This window comes from Tachypleus tridentatus, chromosome 10, assembly GCF_004210375.1.
Source record: "Tachypleus tridentatus isolate NWPU-2018 chromosome 10, ASM421037v1, whole genome shotgun sequence".
Taxonomy (NCBI): Eukaryota; Metazoa; Arthropoda; class Merostomata; order Xiphosura; family Limulidae; genus Tachypleus; species Tachypleus tridentatus.
Genome location: NC_134834.1, coordinates 179,379,037 through 179,399,755, shown reverse-complemented (window position 1 = coordinate 179,399,755; position 20,719 = coordinate 179,379,037). Strand labels below are relative to the sequence as shown.

At 36.9% G+C, this 20,719-nt stretch overlaps 1 protein-coding gene across 4 annotated transcripts in view; it reads right to left on the bottom strand.

The window, feature by feature from the left end:
- Positions 1-238: 238 nt before the first annotated feature.
- Positions 239-20,719, bottom strand: part of LOC143231037 (uncharacterized) — a 58,767-nt gene continuing 38,286 nt past the window's right edge. For 3 of the 4 annotated variants that reach the window (XM_076465517.1, XM_076465518.1, XM_076465519.1), the window contains 6 exons: positions 17,838-17,948; positions 16,359-16,423; positions 8,789-8,860; positions 7,624-7,726; positions 1,715-1,781; positions 239-1,241 (listed from right to left, as the gene is read on the bottom strand). In XM_076465517.1, coding sequence (XP_076321632.1) covers positions 1,129-1,241; positions 1,715-1,781; positions 7,624-7,726; positions 8,789-8,860; positions 16,359-16,423; positions 17,838-17,948 — 531 coding nt within the window. In that variant the 3' untranslated portion in view covers positions 239-1,128. The remainder of the gene's footprint in view (positions 1,242-1,714; positions 1,782-7,623; positions 7,727-8,788; positions 8,861-16,358; positions 16,424-17,837; positions 17,949-20,719) is intronic. The other variant, XM_076465520.1, reaches the window with a different exon arrangement.

Sequence of the window (20,719 nt, the reverse complement as noted above, 5' to 3'; positions counted from 1 at the left end):
TAAAACAATTAAAGCCATAATTGTGGATGCCTTGTCAAAACCATTTCCTAATATATATATATTGACTAAATAAAAATACAATATTACCATTTTGTTTTACCACAAGATAACTAGTATCACATTCCACACTAACAAAATGGCATATTTTGTCTGTTGTATGTTTTCAATTAATTTAACTTTTGTTATGTATATTAGTGTTTAGAAGGCATTTGAATATTAAGAATAAACAACCTAATACTGCAGTTTTCTGTATTTCATTAAACATTCGACTTTACACTTTCTTCAGGAACATTCCATTGAAACATGAACTAGATAAAGTTCTCTACTATTAAACTATTTTCAACTGAATTAGAAATTCATAAACAAAACATTAAGAATTACAAGACTGAAAGATATGGTAAACATGTTTGGCCAAAATTACAATAGAAACTACTATTGCACATTCAGAATTTTTCCACAGTAATTGTTTTTCATCAACAATGGCATAAACAAATCTACAAATAGAAGCACTACTCATTTTGTAAACTTTGCACATTGAATGTTGATATGTGAAGATCATTCAAGTAGCCTTGTGACACTTTGTACTCTACACTAGAAAAGTGACCCAGTAATTGGTGTGCTGTACTGTTGATCCAAAGCTCTGTGGTTCATATCTTGTTATTATGCAAAACTATCAAACATGACTCTGAAGTTTGGGAGCGAGTACATTACAAGAGTGAGTCAACTTGCACTATTCCACAAAAGTAGTAGAACTTGCAGGAGGTGGTGTTGACGAACAGCCATCCTTCTTGTCCATAACTTAAATTAGAGACAACTAATGTAGATAACCATAAAGAAGCTTTGTGCAAAACTCAAAGAAATAGTACAAGATTAAGAACATTGACTCTTCAGATTTTTGGTTTAAATGTCGTGAGTGCACTGTTATCTGTGTAATATGCTTGTTGAATTATGCTCTGATGTCAGGATGTTTAGTTATGGTGGTTGTGAAGAACAGGTAAGTTTGATAGTGTTCAAGGAGATAGAAATTTCTCTACAGGGTACATTATTTCCCTAATAATTCGATTTACATAAAGTTCAAACCAAACAGATCTCTCCATGAACTTTCTGATGGGTGAATAATCCTTATTTTTACTGTTGCCAATGTTGTTGGATGTAGATATCCACTTGTTTTTCTAACAGTGTTAATGGACCATGATTTCTCAAAATAAGATCATGAAAATCTTTGATATCAAACTTGTTACCTGAAAAATATAAAGAGAAATTGTCTTATGAGTGAATTTTATCTTAAGAGTAATTGTAAACAGAAATCTGATTGAAACATGATGATAATTATGATAAGGGCTCGAGTTCCTTCCTCTTCCCTGGTTGTTTATAAATAAATTAACGAATAGTTAAAACCTAAAACAATATTTTTCAGTAGAAAGAAACGTCAATAAAAAAAATAAGTGAAAACGAAATACAGTATTGTACTATAACACTTTGAAATCATTACTGAACCTCTGATAGATTGTTTAGGAAGAGTTTTCATAATGAGTACATTGGGATGGGCAGCGACAACTGCTGTTGAAAAAACAAAACTGAAGACTTTAGAAACATTGTCCTCTACAACAGGCAGTTGCTGCCCAATCCAGTGTACCAATCACATTATTGTATGGTAGAGCAACCACGAACGATAAAATGATCCTGATTGAAACGTGCTATTCTAGATTCTTACCAAGTTCTTTCTCTGCTCTTTTTCTTAGTTCCTTTATCTTCAGTTCTCCTATTTTGTATGAACAAACCTAAGAATACAGAGAAGTTATACATCAAACACACAAAAACACCAACTCAAACGTCCTTGTAATGCCTTCAGGCATCTTGTTTATATATATAACGTTTTGCATGTATGTTTGTTTGTTTTGTGGGAGGGGAGGTAACCAAAGTTTAATATTTTCAGACATCAATCAGGTTAACAGAAGTAAAGGTTAGCAGAATAATCGGGTGTCTGATTTTGTAAAACAGGTTAGAATTGTTCATTTACAAAAAATAAAGTACGAAAACGACAAAACTGCTTTTCTTATTCAGAGGACATAAAAAACATTATCAAACGACTTTGAGAGATGAAAAACAAATCGTAGCCATTATTACCAACTTCAAATAAATATTATACACACAAACACATTAAACGATGAATTCGTTGGACTTTTGAATGAATTGTTAGTTCAGTTTTAGTCAATTTATACATAATATAGCATTAATGTATTCCTACGAAGTTTATCATATTGTTCCATGGTGAAAAACTTCTTTTACGATATAACACCGCCTTACAAAAATAAAGTTATTCCTATAAAGTTTATAGAGGGATTACAGCTGATTTATTAGTTGTACGTCTCAATTTATTTTGAAGTACAGTTTTTTTACTAGACGTATAAAACATCTTCCGATAATGAATTAGACACGAGAAGAATTATGAACGGTGGAAAATCATAATAATGTTTGACATATGATCAGATAACCTAAACTCGTGTTATATCACTTAAGGGGAGTTAATATCCATAATTAAAGAGCAACACGAATCCAACTACTAAAGGAAGGATTGTGGTAATTTAGATAGCAATCGTTATGGTTTGTAGTTTATACAACCACTTATGTCTAATTATTAATTCGTTACTACATTTTAGTATTAGAACCAAAATACTGACATGTCTATAGCCTGTGTTACAATTGTATGGACTCGTACGTACACTGCTAGCCAAAACCTTAAGGCCAATGAACAAAGAAAAAATATGCATTTTACGTTGCTAGACTTAACCACTTATTTGAGTAGAGCTTCAAACGATGAAAATAAGAAAAAGGAAAATAAAAATAAAAAACTTTAGCATTTAATAAGGAAAAACGAAAAATAGGGAAATTAGCCTAAATATTAATTGGTCAAAAGTTTAAGACCGTACCAAAAAAAGTCCTAAACAGGGTAGGAAATGCCCAACAAGAGGTCTCAGTAGTGAGTTGAACGGCAATCATTGCGAATAACTGCAAACATTCGCTTTGGCATGGTCGACATAAGCGTTTGCAGAAGTCTAGCTGGAATGTTATTCCAAGTGGTGAAGATGGCTTCACGAAGATCATGCACTGTTTGGAATTGACGTCCATTTCTATAGACTTCCCTTGCCATCCACTCCCAAACATTTTCAGTTAGGTTCAGTTCGGGCGAACAAGCTGTATGGTCCAAAAGAATCACGTTATTGGTTATGAAAAAGTCCTTTGTTCTATGGACATTATGGATTGCAGCAGAAAAAGTCCTTTGTTCTGTGGGCATTATGGATTGCAGTGTTGTCCTGCTGAAAGATCCAGTCATTTCCAAAGAAGCGAGGGCCTTCAGTCAATAAGGATGCTCTCTCCAACATGCCAATGTAGTCAGCTGCTGTTTGACGTCCCTGTATAACCTGAAGCTCCACTATTCCATGGAAGGAGAAAGAACCCCAGACCATGATGGAACCTCCTCCACTGTGTCTTGTAGAAAATGTATCCGGTGGGATATCCTTATCGTGCCAGTAACTTTGGAAGCGAACAAAACCTTCTTCCACTTTTCTACGTTCCATGTTTTAACCGAGCTGTTTCGTGATGTGGAAGGAGGCATGACCTTTGAAGAAGTTTAGGTTTTTAAAGCCTTTCTCTCGTAGATGCCGTCTTATTGTTCTAAAACTGCATTCTGCGTCTGTAAGAGCTTTAATTTGGTTCGACGATCGGCTGGTGTCATGCCGGACAGCCCGTCGAATCTTCCTGCTCAACGCCGTCGAAATGTTCTTGGGCCGACCGCTTGCAATTCTCGTTCCACATCCCTCAGAGTCTTTTAGGAAATTTGCAACAGCAGTTTTATAACGCCCAATCTCACCAGCGATGGCACGTTGAGAGAGACCTTGTTTTTGCAGCTCCACAATTCTGCCACCATCAAACTCTGTCAACTTTTAGCCTTTGCCATGTTATAACCCAGTGTAGCACAGGAGATGTCAGTAGGAGATGTTGACAACGCTAATGCTTGAACACAAATGACTAAATTTCGTTACGTGTTTTCCGATTAACGCTTCGTTTCAGTATGGTCTTAAAAACTTTTGACCAGCTAGTATTTTCACATTTTCCCTATTAAATGCTAAAAAGGTTTTTTATTTTTATTTTCCCTTTTCTTATTTATCTTTCGAAGTTCTACTCAAATAAATGGTGGAGTTTAACAACGCAAAATGCATATTTTTTCTTTATGTTGATTGGCCTTAGGATTTTGGCCAACAGTGTACATGCATTTACTTTTATCTAGAGTGTAAAGGTCGTTCTTTTCTTAACTTTTGTCAAAATGAAGGCCCGGCATGGACAGGTGGGTTAAGGCGTGCGACTCGTAATCTGAGGGTCGCGAGTTCGCATCCCCGTCGCACCAAACATGCTCGCCTTTTCAGCCGTGGAGACGTTATAATGTGACGGTGAGTCCCACTATTTGTTGGTAAAAGAGTAGCCCAAGAGTTGGTGGTGGGTGACAGGGGCGTAGATTTTTTACACCAGATGGGGGGGGGGTGATTTTTCCAACCACTTATGTGGACTGTTCAATTTGCACATTGGTAATCTCCGATTACGTGAACCTGAAAGCTGTAAACATGCAGTCACATAGTAATCTTGTTGCCACGATACTTCAAGTTTTCATGTAGGTTTGTATAAGTGAGGTGTTGTGAACAGTTTTCAAAATGTTAATAGAATAAAGACAAATGTGTCACAAATTAACTGCCACATGAATTTATTCCTGCACACTGCACAGTATAAAAGATGACCATTGTACTTGACAAAGTTACTAATAACTTTCATCGCATGAATTACGTTTTCAAATATTAATAAAATTAGTAATTACCCTTGATAAGTTTATATCTACTGAAAAACTGTTCATGTTGTTTGATAAAAATTATTAAAATGTCTTTGCGAACTCTTGAAAATTACACATCAATCCAATGTAGCACATAGTTATTCATACTTTTCATTGAAGTGAGATTCATTTAGTCCTCTAGTCTACATGTTCCCAAACGTAGACCTCCTTTGTGATGATCTGTTTATGAATTCTTCCATAAGCTCTTCTATATTTTTCTTGTCGACCTCATCTTTGTGAGTGTGACAAACTGCCACATGGTTGAGGCGGCACTGAGACACAGTTGACCTTAATCACGTCTTCAACCGTCTTAATGCAAAAAAGTTGCGTTCACATTCGCAGCTGGATACTGGACATACAAGCAAAATCTTCATGAAAAGAAACACTTCACTAAACATCTGCTGGCTTGTTTCATGCATTTTACAGTAAGCATCCTTCCCACCTTTCAGAGATACTGCTTTTGTTGCTCCTATGAACATGGGCAACTGAAACTCGAGCCGTTGTGCAGAGATTTCTGGATAGAAGTTTATAATCGAGTTGTCAATCTTGCCAGATGTGATCATGTTCTCAAGTCATTGTTGTCTGCATTGAACCTTATGGTCAGATGTTCTATGACTGTATCCAAAAATTCAAAATATTGGCTTCTGTAGTAATCTCTAGCTGTTGCAGAATGGTGTGCTGAGCCATCACCTGCGATCCTTGTGGGGGGTCTGCAAATGTGTGGTAGTTCAAAAGGTACCAGATCTAGGGAAGTTACTTTTTCTCATATTCATCAAATATCTCGTTGTAATTTTCCTCTATTCACAATACCTGCAATTGCTTGACTGTCATTACAGATGCTTCAATCATGCCAAATACTGTCGCTGATTTTGCTTGGAATGCACGGTTTAGTTCCTCTAATGCAGCTAATGGATGCTGAGCAATCAACAATTTTATAACTGTCTTTCTTTTGTCAAATCTGTTCAGCAGACCTCATGCTTTCACTGATACATCCGATTTTTTATTTGCTAATTCAGACAAAGAATCAACAATGTCACTGTAGTGATCATTTGCACATGTAATTGCAGATAGGTGGCGCAACCAACGTGTTGGACACAGTGGGTGGAGGTACTTAACTGGACCATTGTGGCTGTCTGACGATACAATATTTTCAAAGATTGTCTTGTATTTGCCTGACCTCTGAAGCAAGACACCAAGTTCATGTACCCACTGGATAGAATCTCGAACACATTCACAAGCTTCAACTGCATGTTGCATTGTTAAATTAGCCATGTGTGTTCTGCACATTGAAAAACAAAGCTGACGGTTGCTTCTCTTTTATTTTTTGCCTGGCATCCACTGTACGCACCACTCATGTTAGCAGCTCCATCACAAGTTTGTTCTCTTATTCCTGACAGTGGTAGATTGTACAGTCGAGGATATTGTTTCACCAGTTGTATTGGAAACACTGTACAAACCAAGAAATGTCTCATGGACGTCAAGGTTCTCATCTACGTATTGTACACATATTGCTTCCTGTTCGGCACCTGTAACATCTTGAGTGCCATCAATCATTAATGCAAAGATTTTACTCTGCTGTACTTCGTGTGCAATGTTCCTCTGTATTTGATGGCTGAACATCTCCATTATTTCAATCTGAGCCTGGGGTGATGCGAATGTGGTTTTCTTTGACAAATAGGCTACAAAGAGTAGCCCAAAAGTTGGCGGTTGGTGGTGATGACTAGCTGCCTTCCCTCTAGTCTTACACTGATACATTAGGGACGACTAGCGCAGATAGCCCTCGTGTAGCTTTGCGCGAAATTCAACAGCAAAAAAACAATCCTTGAGTGCGCGCTTTTACAGCTAATCGTGTTCTTTACTGTATATTTTTGTTTATAGATTTTCACTAATATATTTAATTCATTTTTCAAGTAAAACATGTTCTGAAAACATTGTCGGATTAAGACCACAGTGATCTTGTAGGCAGTTGTGCGGACCTTTTTTTCTCCACAAATTCTCTTGTCCTTTTATATTGAAATTTTCGTAAAATATCCTTTTTTTAAATAATGCTTTCAAAATACTAATCTCTCCACCTTAAAAATTAAATCTATAAATTATAATACTAATTCGTTAGTTTACAAGGGAAAAGGAGCCGATGTCACCAATACACAAAATTAAAAGTAAACAAATAACCCCTACAGCGTGGCTTAAACACAGCCCAATTACCTTATTACAGCTTTAGGAAGTTATTGACAGAAATATACCAAAATAACTGGTGACGAACAGTTCTTATAATTAGATGAACAACCTTGTAGTCAGATATACTCTCCAGAAAGAAAAAAACAAAATTTTTATGTCAAAATCCTTTAACTATACTCACCTAAAGCTTGATTTAACGGACGAGTCTGATATGCTTCGTTTAAAAGGTTATTATTATGTGGACTACTCGCCTCTCCTTCTTCGGAATTTGTTATATTTATACGTGGTAAGTTCCATGTAACCTTCTATCAATTGTAAGACTCAAGATAACCAACTTCTTGGGCACAATACAGATTTGCTGGCTCAAAATTAATGTGAAAATGCATATTACATGCGTAATTCATTTTTATCACTCTTCGCTTCTTAACCGGTTAAGATTATATTTATTTTGATTTGACTGAATTATGGTTTAAAATTCCAAATAAATACATAAAGATATTTGTGCAATATTATACAATAAATTTATATTAATGACATTAAAATACGACTTGGTCGTAACAGTTTACCTCACCAGGCCACGTTATGTAACGATCAATTTCGTTTTCAATGTTTTTTATGTTATAAGACGTATTTTCCAGTAGGTAATTAACGGCCTTTTTACGACTCCATCTGGAAAAAAAAAATTAAATTTTCGATGAAAGATGTTCTATTTTTTAGTTAAAAATTATAATTCACCATTAATGTTCCAGTTACATTCTTCCTACAAAATATAAAACATATTTTACACTAAATATAAGCGTTGAAAATCAAACTTAACTTGTTCAAAACAATAAAATAATTAAAAGTATTGTGATTCAGTTAAGCAAATTAGGAACTCGCAAGATGATTTGTTTGATACGAAATGAAAAATTGTTTCATTTTCAAAAGAAACAGATAATTAAGAAAAGCAAGCACCTTTATAACGATACTACACACTAATATCTCAAAGCTATTACAGATGTTACTATTATAGATATCACTAATTATTTTATATAGAACTGTAAATTACTGCAAGGGTTTCCAGTTTATGCAGCCACGTTTCAAAATGTTGTAATTATGAACTCAGAAGAAGTTTAACGAAACTTGGCGTGGTCTTCGGGTACGTTTAGGGCTGCGAGGTCAGAAACCTTAAACATCGATATACAGCTGTATGACTCCTTTAGCTGCGAGAGACTTTGTAAATGATATTCATCCTCGGTGTTGGTGGTTACTGCAAAATGATTATTGTCTCTCTACATCAATTCTAAATCAAAAGATAGATGTGTTTAAATCTTAGGAATAGTTGACATGGCCGCGAAGCCTGTTATGTTTAAAATTATTTGTGTTACGTTTTATGGAACTGCGTTGAAGCAGTAAAATAGACTGATATGATTACTCTGTGTGTGTGTGTGTGTGTGTGTGTGTGTGTGTGTGTGTGTGTGTGTAAATGTGATGAAAACACAAGATGATTACTCTCTCTCTGTGTGTGTGTGTGTGTGTAAAAATTAAGTTGTTAATGTGATGAAAACACAAGAACTAGAGGATTATAAACTGAACACAATTCAAACTTATCACTTACAGAAATAAATAAAACAACAAATAAACATTAAAATAATAAACCACAGAACCAGTATTATAAATATGTTGGTTATTCATAGAGTTCTTTTCAAAATTTGAATAAAACATCACAGTAAATGAATAATGACCACAAACCTAAATGCATGTATTCCGGTATCAACAACGAGTCTACATGCTCGGCATATTTCTTCCGATAGACGGCCTAGCCTGTAAAAATGAATAGAAAATGATAAGTAGTTACTAAAACGTCTAGGCTTTCAAGTTACAACACACACTGACTCCTTTTCTTTAGCTCTATCTTAATATTTCAGTATATTTGCTAACACTAACATTCACTACATTTTTTGTAAGTCACTACTCAAACATTACAATAAAGTTTCTGACCCAAGTCCAACCTTTGCAAGCAGTCCATATTAGCGGTACAGCTTTATGTAACTTGTTACTCTATTGCTCTGGACCGATTATACTCCAGTTAATGTAATCTAGCTATAAATCCGAAGATCTACGGTTCGCGACTCGTTACCGCAAAAATTTGCTCCGCACTCTAAAGTCGTGGGTGCTGTATAACACTCAAATCGCATTATTTGATCCGGAAATATCAGCCCAAGAGTTTGTGGTGGTTGTTATTTTCTCTCTAATGTCAGTTTTACATTAAGGCGGGCTATAGGAAGATAGCTCCATTGTAGTTTTGGGCGAAGTTCTAACAAAATCATTCACTAGTCAGATCTTAGTTGAGACCTTTATTGCATTATTTCTCATAAGAAATAAGCAACAAAATAAAATACAAATGAATAAATGAAAATTGAAAACTAATTTTCCCCATCATAAAGTAAAATGAATAGATCATCTTTCTCAGCATTGTAAAGATCTTTGGAAGCTTTAAGAAACTAGCAAAGGTGTGTACGCTTCAGATAAATTGTGTGCTCTTCATTATTGTTTTTAAATATATCATTACTAGCAGAATTCTAGGTGTTGATTGGATGAAAAAGGATTTAATTGATTTAGTTCTTTATTTACATGCAGATTACTTTACTGTAACTTTGTACACTTTGTAGTTGTTGTTGTGTTGCTGTTAAAAGATTCTTTTCATTTATAAAAGCCCCCTTGATCACATACCAAAACAATAAAGAATTTTCAATTTGAGACCAATTGGTCGTCCTGTTTGCCAAAAACTGCTGTACTGGTCGTTTGGCCTCAGAACGGCTTTTGAGGCTGAGGCAACATATCTCAGGTTACTTCCTGAGACAAAGTTGCATCTACTCCTAGAGTTTAGAGTTGATGTATAGCTTTAAAGATGTGACCGTGCATAAGGATTGTTTTTCCTAAGTGAAATATATTTTCCCAGTGGTTCAGTAGCAAGATTGAGGGGTTATAATGCTAAAGCTTGGGATTCGACCCCGCAATAGTTACTTTTCGTGTCACTGTTGTTGACCTGTTCTTACACCTACGAAATTGTAGCAAATGCATTTACTCGATAAAATGCGATATTTTAGAAAATATTGAATCACAAAATAAAAGGTTTAACTTAGATTTAAAATTTTCAATGAGAATAGGGCATTTAGTCTTCGATAATAATTAAAAATAAGAAATCTTCGTTAAACCTTTAAAAGCTAAAATGACTGTTATACCTCAAAATTAACAAGTTAAATATCACCAGAAATACACAGCTTGCTAACAATACGAGGTCAACCCAGATTTATACTGCAAATAACAGAATACATTCTCGATACTTTGCCTTGATTAAAAACAGAATTAAAATGGAAGAAATAGATTGAGGAAAATGTTGAAGTAAATATAGTTGTCTTTATATACGCTCTCTCCACTTGGAATAGTTCTGTATTTTAAACACAACGTGTCAAAAATTAGTACTATCTCATTGGGAAAATTGTTGTATAGAACTTTATGGCTTCATAGGGTGAAAAGATTTGTTTTTGGAATGTCCCACAAGGCGACTCCAGAGGTATTTGCGTTAGCTGTCCTTAATTTAGAAGTGCTAGATAAGAGGGAAAGCAGCTAGACAATATCACCCACAGCAAATCCTTGGGCTTCCCTCTTACTAACGGAGAGTAGAATTGGCCCATATCCCCCCTCCCATGGTGAATAAACGTTTACATGCTACAAATACCCAGCCTGACTTGATACTTTAGTCTTAGAGAGGATACTGTGTTGTGAATCCACTACATATACAGGGTTGAATACGCTATATTAAGACTACTTTGGAGGTTCACCATGTTGTTAAGTCTGATTATGTTGTCTAATGAACGCGTATCTCAACAGTCCTGCAGCATAATTTCCATTGAAGAAGGTTCCATCTTAAGGCCGTTATGTTCAAAGCACGTCGGTCCGCATAGTTTCCACACTTCATGTGTGAACGAGGAAGCGATTCTTAGAGGGCGTCTCAATATTACGATCCCACAGAGATCCATTGGCTCTGCGCGCAGAGATCTTTCTTAATTATACTGCGCACTTTTGTCAAGGGCACGTGGGTTGATCTTGCTAGGTACCTTTAGTATTAATAGTCTTACCTATTACAAAAGACCACACTGACTATTGAGACTGGGGTACGACTTGTTGCAGATCTATATCTGGGTGGTCATGGGGCCCTCAAGTTGACTTGTATTCCTTTGTTTTCCCAATGCCATAAAATGCAATAGATATTCTGAATCTCTGATCTTAATCCATCTTTATGAGCTAAGTGCGAATATTTTACGTGGAAAAAGGCTGTTCCAAATACTTTCCAAAAGCAATCAATTTTCGGTGGCATTAAACTACCTACGTAATGTAGTTTTGATACATTTTGTTCCACCACGATTTCAGATATTCTTATTTGTAAAGATCGACGAGAACTGGGTAGGAACTAAAATTAAGCAATTCCATGGCCAGTATAGAAATAAGAGAGTTGGTGTTAATAGTACAATCTGTGTACTTCATAGCTTCTAAGCGATCCAGGGCAAGAAAGTGGCACACAACTCAGCAGTGAACACAAACTATAAAGGGGGATCCTGTGAACTACCAAGTTGTACCAAACTATGGAAGATCCAACAGAATAAACTAGCTTCGAACCATTCATATAAACGGGAATGGAAGAATGGTTCGAAAAATGTTTGGCAAAGAGAAGACGTTATTTTCCTATAAGTAGTGTTCACCTTTCTCAGATGACAACAAAAGGTCAAAGGTGGGGATGGTAACAAGCCATGGCAGGATGAGCTGACCAGTGGAGACAGCAACATCATCCAATGACCCACCTAACTTGGTCAGCTGCACTTGGACACAAAGGTTAAATGAAAGAATAGCAGGCCGTCTATTCCAATAGAGCATAACTCCCTGAGGAAGGAAGACAGCTCCAGGTGGGATGCTGTGGTAAGAATCCAAGTTTAATGGCATAACGCAAAGGAAGTGGAAAGCCCTGTGTAGAGCTGAAGCCCCAGGTGGTGAATGGAAGTCCAAAATCTTTAAGGCTGAGGTCCTAGCAGAATCATACACAAGAGACCCATAGTCCAGTTTAGAGCAAATGATGGCATGATAGATCCTAAGCATATAACAAGGAGCCACCCCCAAAAGCTAGAATAGAGGATATGGAGGGTTTTCACTCCCCCTCCCCCATAAACTTGATGCATAGCTACTTGATGTAAAAAATGGTTATTAGTTTACTGTCAAAGATAAGCTCCAAGAACTTTGTCTCCGAGACCACAGGAAGAACAACATAACTGAGACAGAGCTCAATCAGGGTGTATACCTCGTTATTGGCAATAGTGCATGCAAACGGTTTTGGAGAAAGAAAATAAAACCATTCACTGCGGTCCATTTCAAGAAGCGACTGATGGGAGACTGAAGCTGCAACTCAAACCTCATATTCAACAACCGACACGAGATGTGGAAGTCATCAACACAAAGCCCATTTGCAATAGTAGGAGGGAATTTTGTGGTTATAGCATTAATCTTGACACTGAAAAGTGTGACACTCGTGATACAGCACTGAGGGTCTTCAAGTGTCTGTAAAAAAAGAGCAAGAAACCCATATAGACTTGGAATCGCCTGTCAAATAAAAAGTTCTGGATGAAAATGGTAAATGGCCTCCAAGTAGTGTCGTAGTGCCTTCTTAAGGTACAAAATGCATTAAGTATGATCAGGTGGTGCACAGTAGTACACTGTCGACGGAACCCATATAGGGTGGGCTAGAGGAGGTTGTTTGAGTCGAAGAACTGAACAAGACGAGCCTTATCCATTCCATTGAAGATCTTAGAGACAGCTGGTCAAAGCAATTGGATGATTAGAAGGAATCTTGATATCCCAGAACAATGTTCCAGTAGCAAGAATCAGGAAAACATTCTCCTGCCAGATCTAGTTAAAACAACCAGAAGAATAGCAAAAGAAGCCAACCAAATATGGCTAGATGGTTAAGGCCCTCGACTCGTAATCTGAGAGTTGCGGGTTCGAATTCCTGTCATAAAATGCTCGCCCTTTCAGCCATTAAGAAATTATAATATAACGGTCAATCCCACTATTTGTTGTCAAAAGAGTAGTCCAAGAGTTGGTGGTGATGACTAGCTACCTTCGCTCTAGTCCTACGCTGCTAAATTAGGGGTAGCTAGTGCAGATAATCCTTGTATAGCTTTGTGCAAAAACTAAAAAAAAGCAAGAGAGACAGGAGAGAGAAAGAAATAGTGCAGCATCTCAGTGAAAATCAGGTCTGGCGAATGTACTACCAGATCAATTAAGAGCAATCTTGAGTTATATCAGTGTAAAAGGGGCGATTATAGTCAGAAACTATTGGCCCAAACGCAAAGAGGTGACTCCTTCGCTCGAGACTTGATAGCCAAGAAAGCAGGGGAAGAAACAGAGATAAAAGCATGAGAAAAGCTCTCGCCAAGAGTATTGGCAATTCTCCAGACATCAGCAATTTCCTGGTCATTGAAAACAAGATAAAAAGGGAATGGGAATTTTGTACTAACTTTCCAAATCTTGTCCTATATTATTGTGTAATTGGTGGTGGAAGAGATGATAGCTGTGAACTTAATCCAATATTTCTTTTGGCTTACATATATAATCTGCCATGCACCGACATAGGCCCACTGGAAAGCAATGTGGTTGAAAAGAATAAGATACATTTAAATGGTATCCCAGACCCGTTTTTGAGCCTTCCATGTCTCCTGTCAGGCAGGACTTTACCATAGAAGAGGATACCATGGTAAATGTGTTAAGGTCTAAGGAATCGATTGAGCAGCTGCCTGGTCGATACAATAAGCCACTGCTACCATGCAGTTATCTCTCAATGACAGACACGCAACAGTAGAATCAAGTACTAAGAAAGCAGTGAAAGAGATCCAGTTGGTTTAGTCCAACTTCCACCAAGATACGCGGGTCGGATGGTATCAACCATGACCAATCTCCTTCAAACAATAGGATCACTGTCAACTCTCAAAGAAAAGTGAGAGAAAAGATAAGAGGAGCAGACAGAGAACTCAATGAGAATAAAAGACTAAATAGGTGTTTGAAAACAAGTATAAGAACCAATATTGAAGAAAGATTGCAGTCTGACAGCATATTATCCACAGAACGACCTTTCCAATTAACATCAGCACCACCCTAGAGAGGAATGTGTCCATCAAAGTCTCCCAGAATTAAAAAGGAGACTGGGACTTCAATGAGACCAAGTAGAGAGATCAAAGTGACGGTATAACCCAAGGAAACAAATGGCAAAGACAGGGTGGGCACGTGCTCATCAATCAACAGCGTCATCCCTCCATGCACTCGTCCATAACAAAACTGCTGAAAGGTGACTATATTAGAAGGTTTCAGAAATACTTCCTCTAAGGGAAGACACAAAATGATAGATATCAAGGCCTTATATCATCCAGATTAAAATGGAAACCTTAGTTACACTGTACCAAAGTGGTTATTTTTTATATAACTGGAGGTTAACTGGGTAGGAGTGCCCTTTGGTTTACGACCACACCAGTTCCCTTTATAAAGAAGAGGTCTGTTGATCTCTATGGATTCTGCCCTGGGTTAAGTGGACATTTCTTGGTAAGTAGACAGATTCCAGCGACTGAGGGCATGAACGAATTATCGTTCTACATATCATGGCTGAAGAAGGTGGACCCAAGCAAACGCTAAAAGCCGAGAATAAAGGAAGTGGACCCAGGCAGTCAGTGAAAGGGATGGTGGTGGTGATAGAGACAGGAGTAGGCATTGACTTGTTAAACTGATTAACCAAATAAGGCAAAAGACTTTTCACGTGGTTGGAAAAACGACTTTAGGAATGCAGACAGATGTTCCGATGTATGCAATACTGTAGCAGTGGAACATAATGCAGCAACATATGCCCGAGATGGAACTGGAGATAATTTTCGAGGCTAAGGTAAGAAATTCTAACCATTTACAAACACCCTACCTATACCTCCTCCATCCAACTATAGCAAGAACAAACATTAGATGGTTGGAACTACTAAAGTTAATGCAGTGCAATTCCAGTTTGAACTCGTAATGTTTGCCACCACAACGAGCACACGTCAGACAACCACATCAAGATGCTTTTGAATGTCCAAACAACTGACACTGGAAATATCGAAGAAGGTCAGAAATGTATGACTGAACTTTAAAGTTCAGATAACCGGCCTGGACCAAAACAGGTAAATGTAGTGATCTTAGTAAAATTAAGACATTGGTCAGTAACACAAGTCTGTCCTTGCAAGAGGAGATACAGTGCACAGCAGAAATGTCTTGGTCTGAGAAACAAGCGAGAATCTCCAACTCGGGGATGTTCTTCAAATCTCTCACAATAGTAAGTTCTCGGCAGGAATCCAGAATAGAATGAAAAGCAACATGAACAGGTATATCCTCAATAACCTTAGAATGCAGGAGTTCACTGTGTTTTAGGGTAGATGTTTCCACCAACATGTCCCCAAAACGTAGTTTTTTTGACAGACTTGGGAGAGCTAGCAAGCCTATCTAACCCTTTTTGGATTAGAAACTTAGAGACATTTTTCCACAAGAATATGTCCGATAGAGTGGAGAATTAAAAATTGTGGCATAGGTTCCGATTGTGTTTGTGATCTCTTAACACAGTCGTGTATGCGTGGTCGTTTACCAAGTAGCTGTTTGTTGTTTTTAAGAATTGGAAAATTCATAATACAGAGAGGAAGATTCAGTGCCCATTGACTTCACACACCATGGAGTCCTACAAGGAGGCGACACAGTGCCAACAAGGTAACTGCATCAACGCCAAGAATTCTTAAACACTACACCCAAACACCAGCAGACAATGTCCACAACACCTGTTGAGAACGCCAAATACTGGTATTCGGTTGAGTCTACCTCAACAGGACGAGCCAGTTGATCCTAGGGCCCACCCATCTACAAAAATTCAAAGCCAAAGTGGTGTGTTGGGTTTGAACTCTTTAAACCACCAGGATCCCCTTTTTCCCTTCATGGGTCACCATGCATGATAAACATGTGGGTGGATGTCCAGATCCTAGAGGGGTAAACTTAAAATACAGAACTTTCTCTAGGAGGTCCCCTCACCAGGTACTGGCGCCCACACCGATGAGGGGGTTGACTGATCAGATACAAACAAAATGAGGGGTGACTTTCATCAATTTAACGATTTCCCATTGTCATAAGCATAACATTACCAACTGTTATTACATTGTAATTATATTCTATGACAGTTTCTTTGAATAATTTATGATGTACGATTACTTACAAAAAATAAGGTTCCTTGAAGAGGCCTAGTTCTACGCCCAAGTATTCGCTATATAAAGCCCAGCCCTGTAAAACAAAACAAACAAAAACATTTAGAAACATTATCTAAAACTTGAGATTAGTTGTAACTTAACATTAATTATAGCACGCTAACTGATCAAACCTTAAATCAATGCAATGTTAATTTCGTCTATTGCTTAAAATTACCAAGAAATTTAAAGCAAATATATACCACTAAGCTCTTTATTTACCAGGAGTCACTATGAATTTATGTTTCGTTTTCAAATAATTTATAATCATAAATGTGAAACTCAACTTGTTCTGAACTGTTTTAAGCTTCTATTACTTAGTTTGGATTTTATAATTTATTTTACAGCGAGTTTTTAAATAAAAATTAAATTTCTAGTAGTTTAGTTTATCTACATTAAATACTCCTTTCTCAATGTCCCAAAACTATGATAAACGATCTATGTAAAAATGAAATTATACTGAATCTATCACGATTGCCAAAATTCGATTTATAGCGCAAAAGCCCTCAAACTTACCTTTAACTACTAGAGGGTGAGGTACATAGTCAGTTGGTGACGATATATGTGATAAAGCTTACTTATAAATACGTATATTTCTTAACTACCAACAAATACCAGCACGAAAGTTAGAAGCCGACATCTTAAAGTACAGTTTCCCGGTGAGCGGAAACTTTATGGACTGACAACACTACAGTTTGGTGTTTGTTTTCGCACTAGACACAGCTAGTAGCCCTATCTAGCTTTGCTCTAAAACAAACTTCAAATATTTCGGTTAGGTTAAGCTACAGATGCTGAGGAGAGGCAGTAAAATACACTATCCTAATAACACGCGCCTTAACACTAAAGTATTAAGTAAACAGTTGCTCATTTTAAGCAATAATGGTCAAGTTTGGAGGAAAATTACTGACGCACTTAATAGATCTTGATGCAAGACAGATGACGTGTTTTCATTTACACGTAATAAGACTTTCTTTAAAAGATAGTTAAAAGCAAGTAGTTTATCTAATCCTTTACACATAATGTTAATATTTTTCCTTGATGCAGTTATCGTAAGTCCTTTTATTATCACTATTTTTAATACAGCATCAATATTTTAAAATACAACTTAATAATAACCTCCAAGACAACAGTTGATATTCAGAGTATCTATGCTCGTGTTTATAGATTAAAACTAAAATAAATCTTTTCATCATTAAGTACTTACAAACAAATTGAAAATACGAGGTTTACATGAAAATACATCGAATACAGAATCATACTTGTGACAGTCGACTAAAACATCCCTAAAACATGTGCTAGGATAAATGTAATCTTATTGCCATCTATCTTCTGAGCCATTTTTCACACGGCAATTAAAATTTGACTAGATTATGCAATTTTGAATTTTAAACCAAGTTATCTGGAGTTTATTTATACAAGAACAAGAGACTTAATAAATATAAAAGGTTTACCTCATTATAAGCAGTGTACAGAGGGAAGCGTGAGGGGGAGTCTGAAAATTTCCTGTCTTCGATGAAACGTCTGAAAGCAGGAATATCTTTTTGCGTAATCGTGAAAGATTCCTGCAGCCACATACAAAACAGTAAGAATATTAATGAAGTCACATGATATTTAATATATATTCCTACTGTTTGTCAACGTTAAAATAATTAATACATTTTTACACATTCATTTTTGTAAATAAAGAGAGTTATTAAACGTCAATTTATAAAATTATTTCGCTTAAGAGATTGTAAGGCGCATTTTACTTTTCTTAATTTATTTGATATCGCAAATTACTGGAGACATAAATGGTGTGAGAAAAGGATGGCAAGCGATTCGTGCATTGACTGGTTAACAGTTGGCACGGTACCCATGACGTTAAGTCAAGGAAGTAGATACCAATTATTACTTACATAATTTTTTAATTAATGAATATGTAACATTGATTCTGATAATTTGGGAGGTAAAATTTATTTATATTATAATTTCAGTAAATTATTTTTAGTCTCCGATTATTATATTATTTACAAAACAGTGTATAGCTAATTAAACCGTTTAACTTAAATTTATCATTATCCGATGACCATTTATAATCGATAACGAAGTATTTGTTTATACAAATTAAAGTTTGTTTGTTTGTTTTTGAATTTCGCCGAAAGCTATAATAGGGTTATTTGTGCTAGCCATCCCTAATTTAACAGTGCAAGACTAGAAGGAAGGCAGCTAGTGATCACCACTAACTCTTGGACTACTCTTTTGACCGTCACATTATAAGGCCCCCACCGCTGAAGGGACGAGTATGTTTAGTGCAATAGATATTCGAACCCGCGACCCTCAGATTACGAGTCGAGCGCACTACCCACCTGACCATACTAAGCCATAAATTAAATTTGTTTGTTTGTTTTTTGGAATTTCGCACAAAGCTACTCGAGGGCTATCTGTGCTAGCCGTCCCTAATTTAGCAGTGCAAGACTAGAGGGAAGGCAACTAGTCATCACCACCCACCGCCAACTCTTGGGCTACTCTTTTACCAACGAATAGTGGGATTGACCGTAACATTATACGCCCCCACGGCTGGGAGGGTGAGCATGTTTAGCGCGACGCGGGCGCGAACCCGCGACCCACGGATTACGAGTCGCACGCCTTACACGCTTGGCCATGCCAGGCCTCATAAATTAAAGCATTCACGTTAAATAAGCACTTAATAATGTAAACTTAAGGGTCTGTTTACGTCACTGACGTTTACTGTGATGAAAATTATTCCATGTATAATAAAGTGGTGAACAATGTTCTACATTTGTTTGACTTTGATTGCAAAACTTCCAACTTATTCTCTATTAAACGATATGCTATTTTAAGCATGGTCATCTGTACAAGAACTTCACGATTTATTTTTGAAATTCCAAGTTCATATTGTGTAATAAATGGATACTATGAACTTACAATTTTATGAGATGAACCAATTATTTGGATAACAATACGGAAAGAGAACGATATCCGAGGAAAAGCAAGCTAAACAGACAGGTAGCTAGTGCGAAAATGCAAAGTCAAATACCACTATTTCAAACTACGAGAGAAGTGTAAAGATAAGAAGTGGATAATACACTGCTGCCCAAAATCTTCAGGCCAATGAACATAAAGAAAAAATATGTATTTTGCGTTGTTAGACTCAACCACTTATTTAAGTAGATCTTTGGAAAGATGAAAATAAGAAAAGGCAAAATATTTTTTTAAACATTTAATAGGAAAAAAGGAAACACTACTATGAAATTAGCTTAAATACTAGCTGGTCACTGACGCGAAGCTTCAATCGGTAAACGAGTAACGACCACACCACGAAACAGTTCGGTTAAACTTTGCTGAGAAGCACCAAACATGGGACGTAGAAAAGTGGACGAAGGTTTTGTTCTCTGATGAGAAAAAATTTAACCTGGATGGTCCAGATGGCTTCCAACGTTACTGGCACGATAAGGATATCCCACCGGAGACATTTTCTACACGACACAGTGGAGGAGGTTCCATCACGATCTGGGGTGCTTTCTCCTACAATGGGAGTCAAACAGCAGCTGGCTACATTGGCATATTGGAAAGAGCACTCTCATTGACTGAAGGTCCTCGCTTGTGTATAAATGTCTGGATCTTTCAGCAAGGCAATGCTGCAATCCACAATGCCTGCAGGACAAAGGACTTTTCATGACGAATAACGTGATTCTCTCGGACCATCCAGCGTGTTCGCCTGTACTGAACCCCATTGAAAATGTTTGGGGTGGATGGCAAGGGAAGTCTATAGAAATGAACGTCAATTTCAAACAGTGCATGATCTTCGTGAAGCTATCTTCACCACTTGGAATAACATTCCAGTAAGCCTTCTGCAAACGCTTATATCGATCATGCCAAAGCGAATGTTTGAAGTTATTCGCAATGACGGCCGTGCAACTCACAAATGAGACCTCTTGTTGGGCATTTCCTACCATGTTTAGGACTTCGTTTTGGTATGGTCTTAAACTTTTGACCAGCTAGTATTTAGGCTAATTTCATAGTATTCATATTTCCCCTATTAAATGCTAAAACGTTTATATTTTTATTTTGCCATTTCTTATTTTCATCTTTCGTAGCTCTACTCAAATAAGAATTTGAGTCTAACAACGCAAAATGCATATTTTTTCTTCATGTTCATTGGCCTTAAGATTTTGGCCAGCAGTGTTTTCATGGAAATAGTCGCTAGCTAAAGTAGATATTTTAGTTTTGGTAATTGAAGTTATGGATGCTGCACAAACAGACGGGCATAATTGTTTTTAGCTCAAAGCCACGTAGTGGGCTATCTGCGTTTTGCTCAACGTAGGGAATCGAA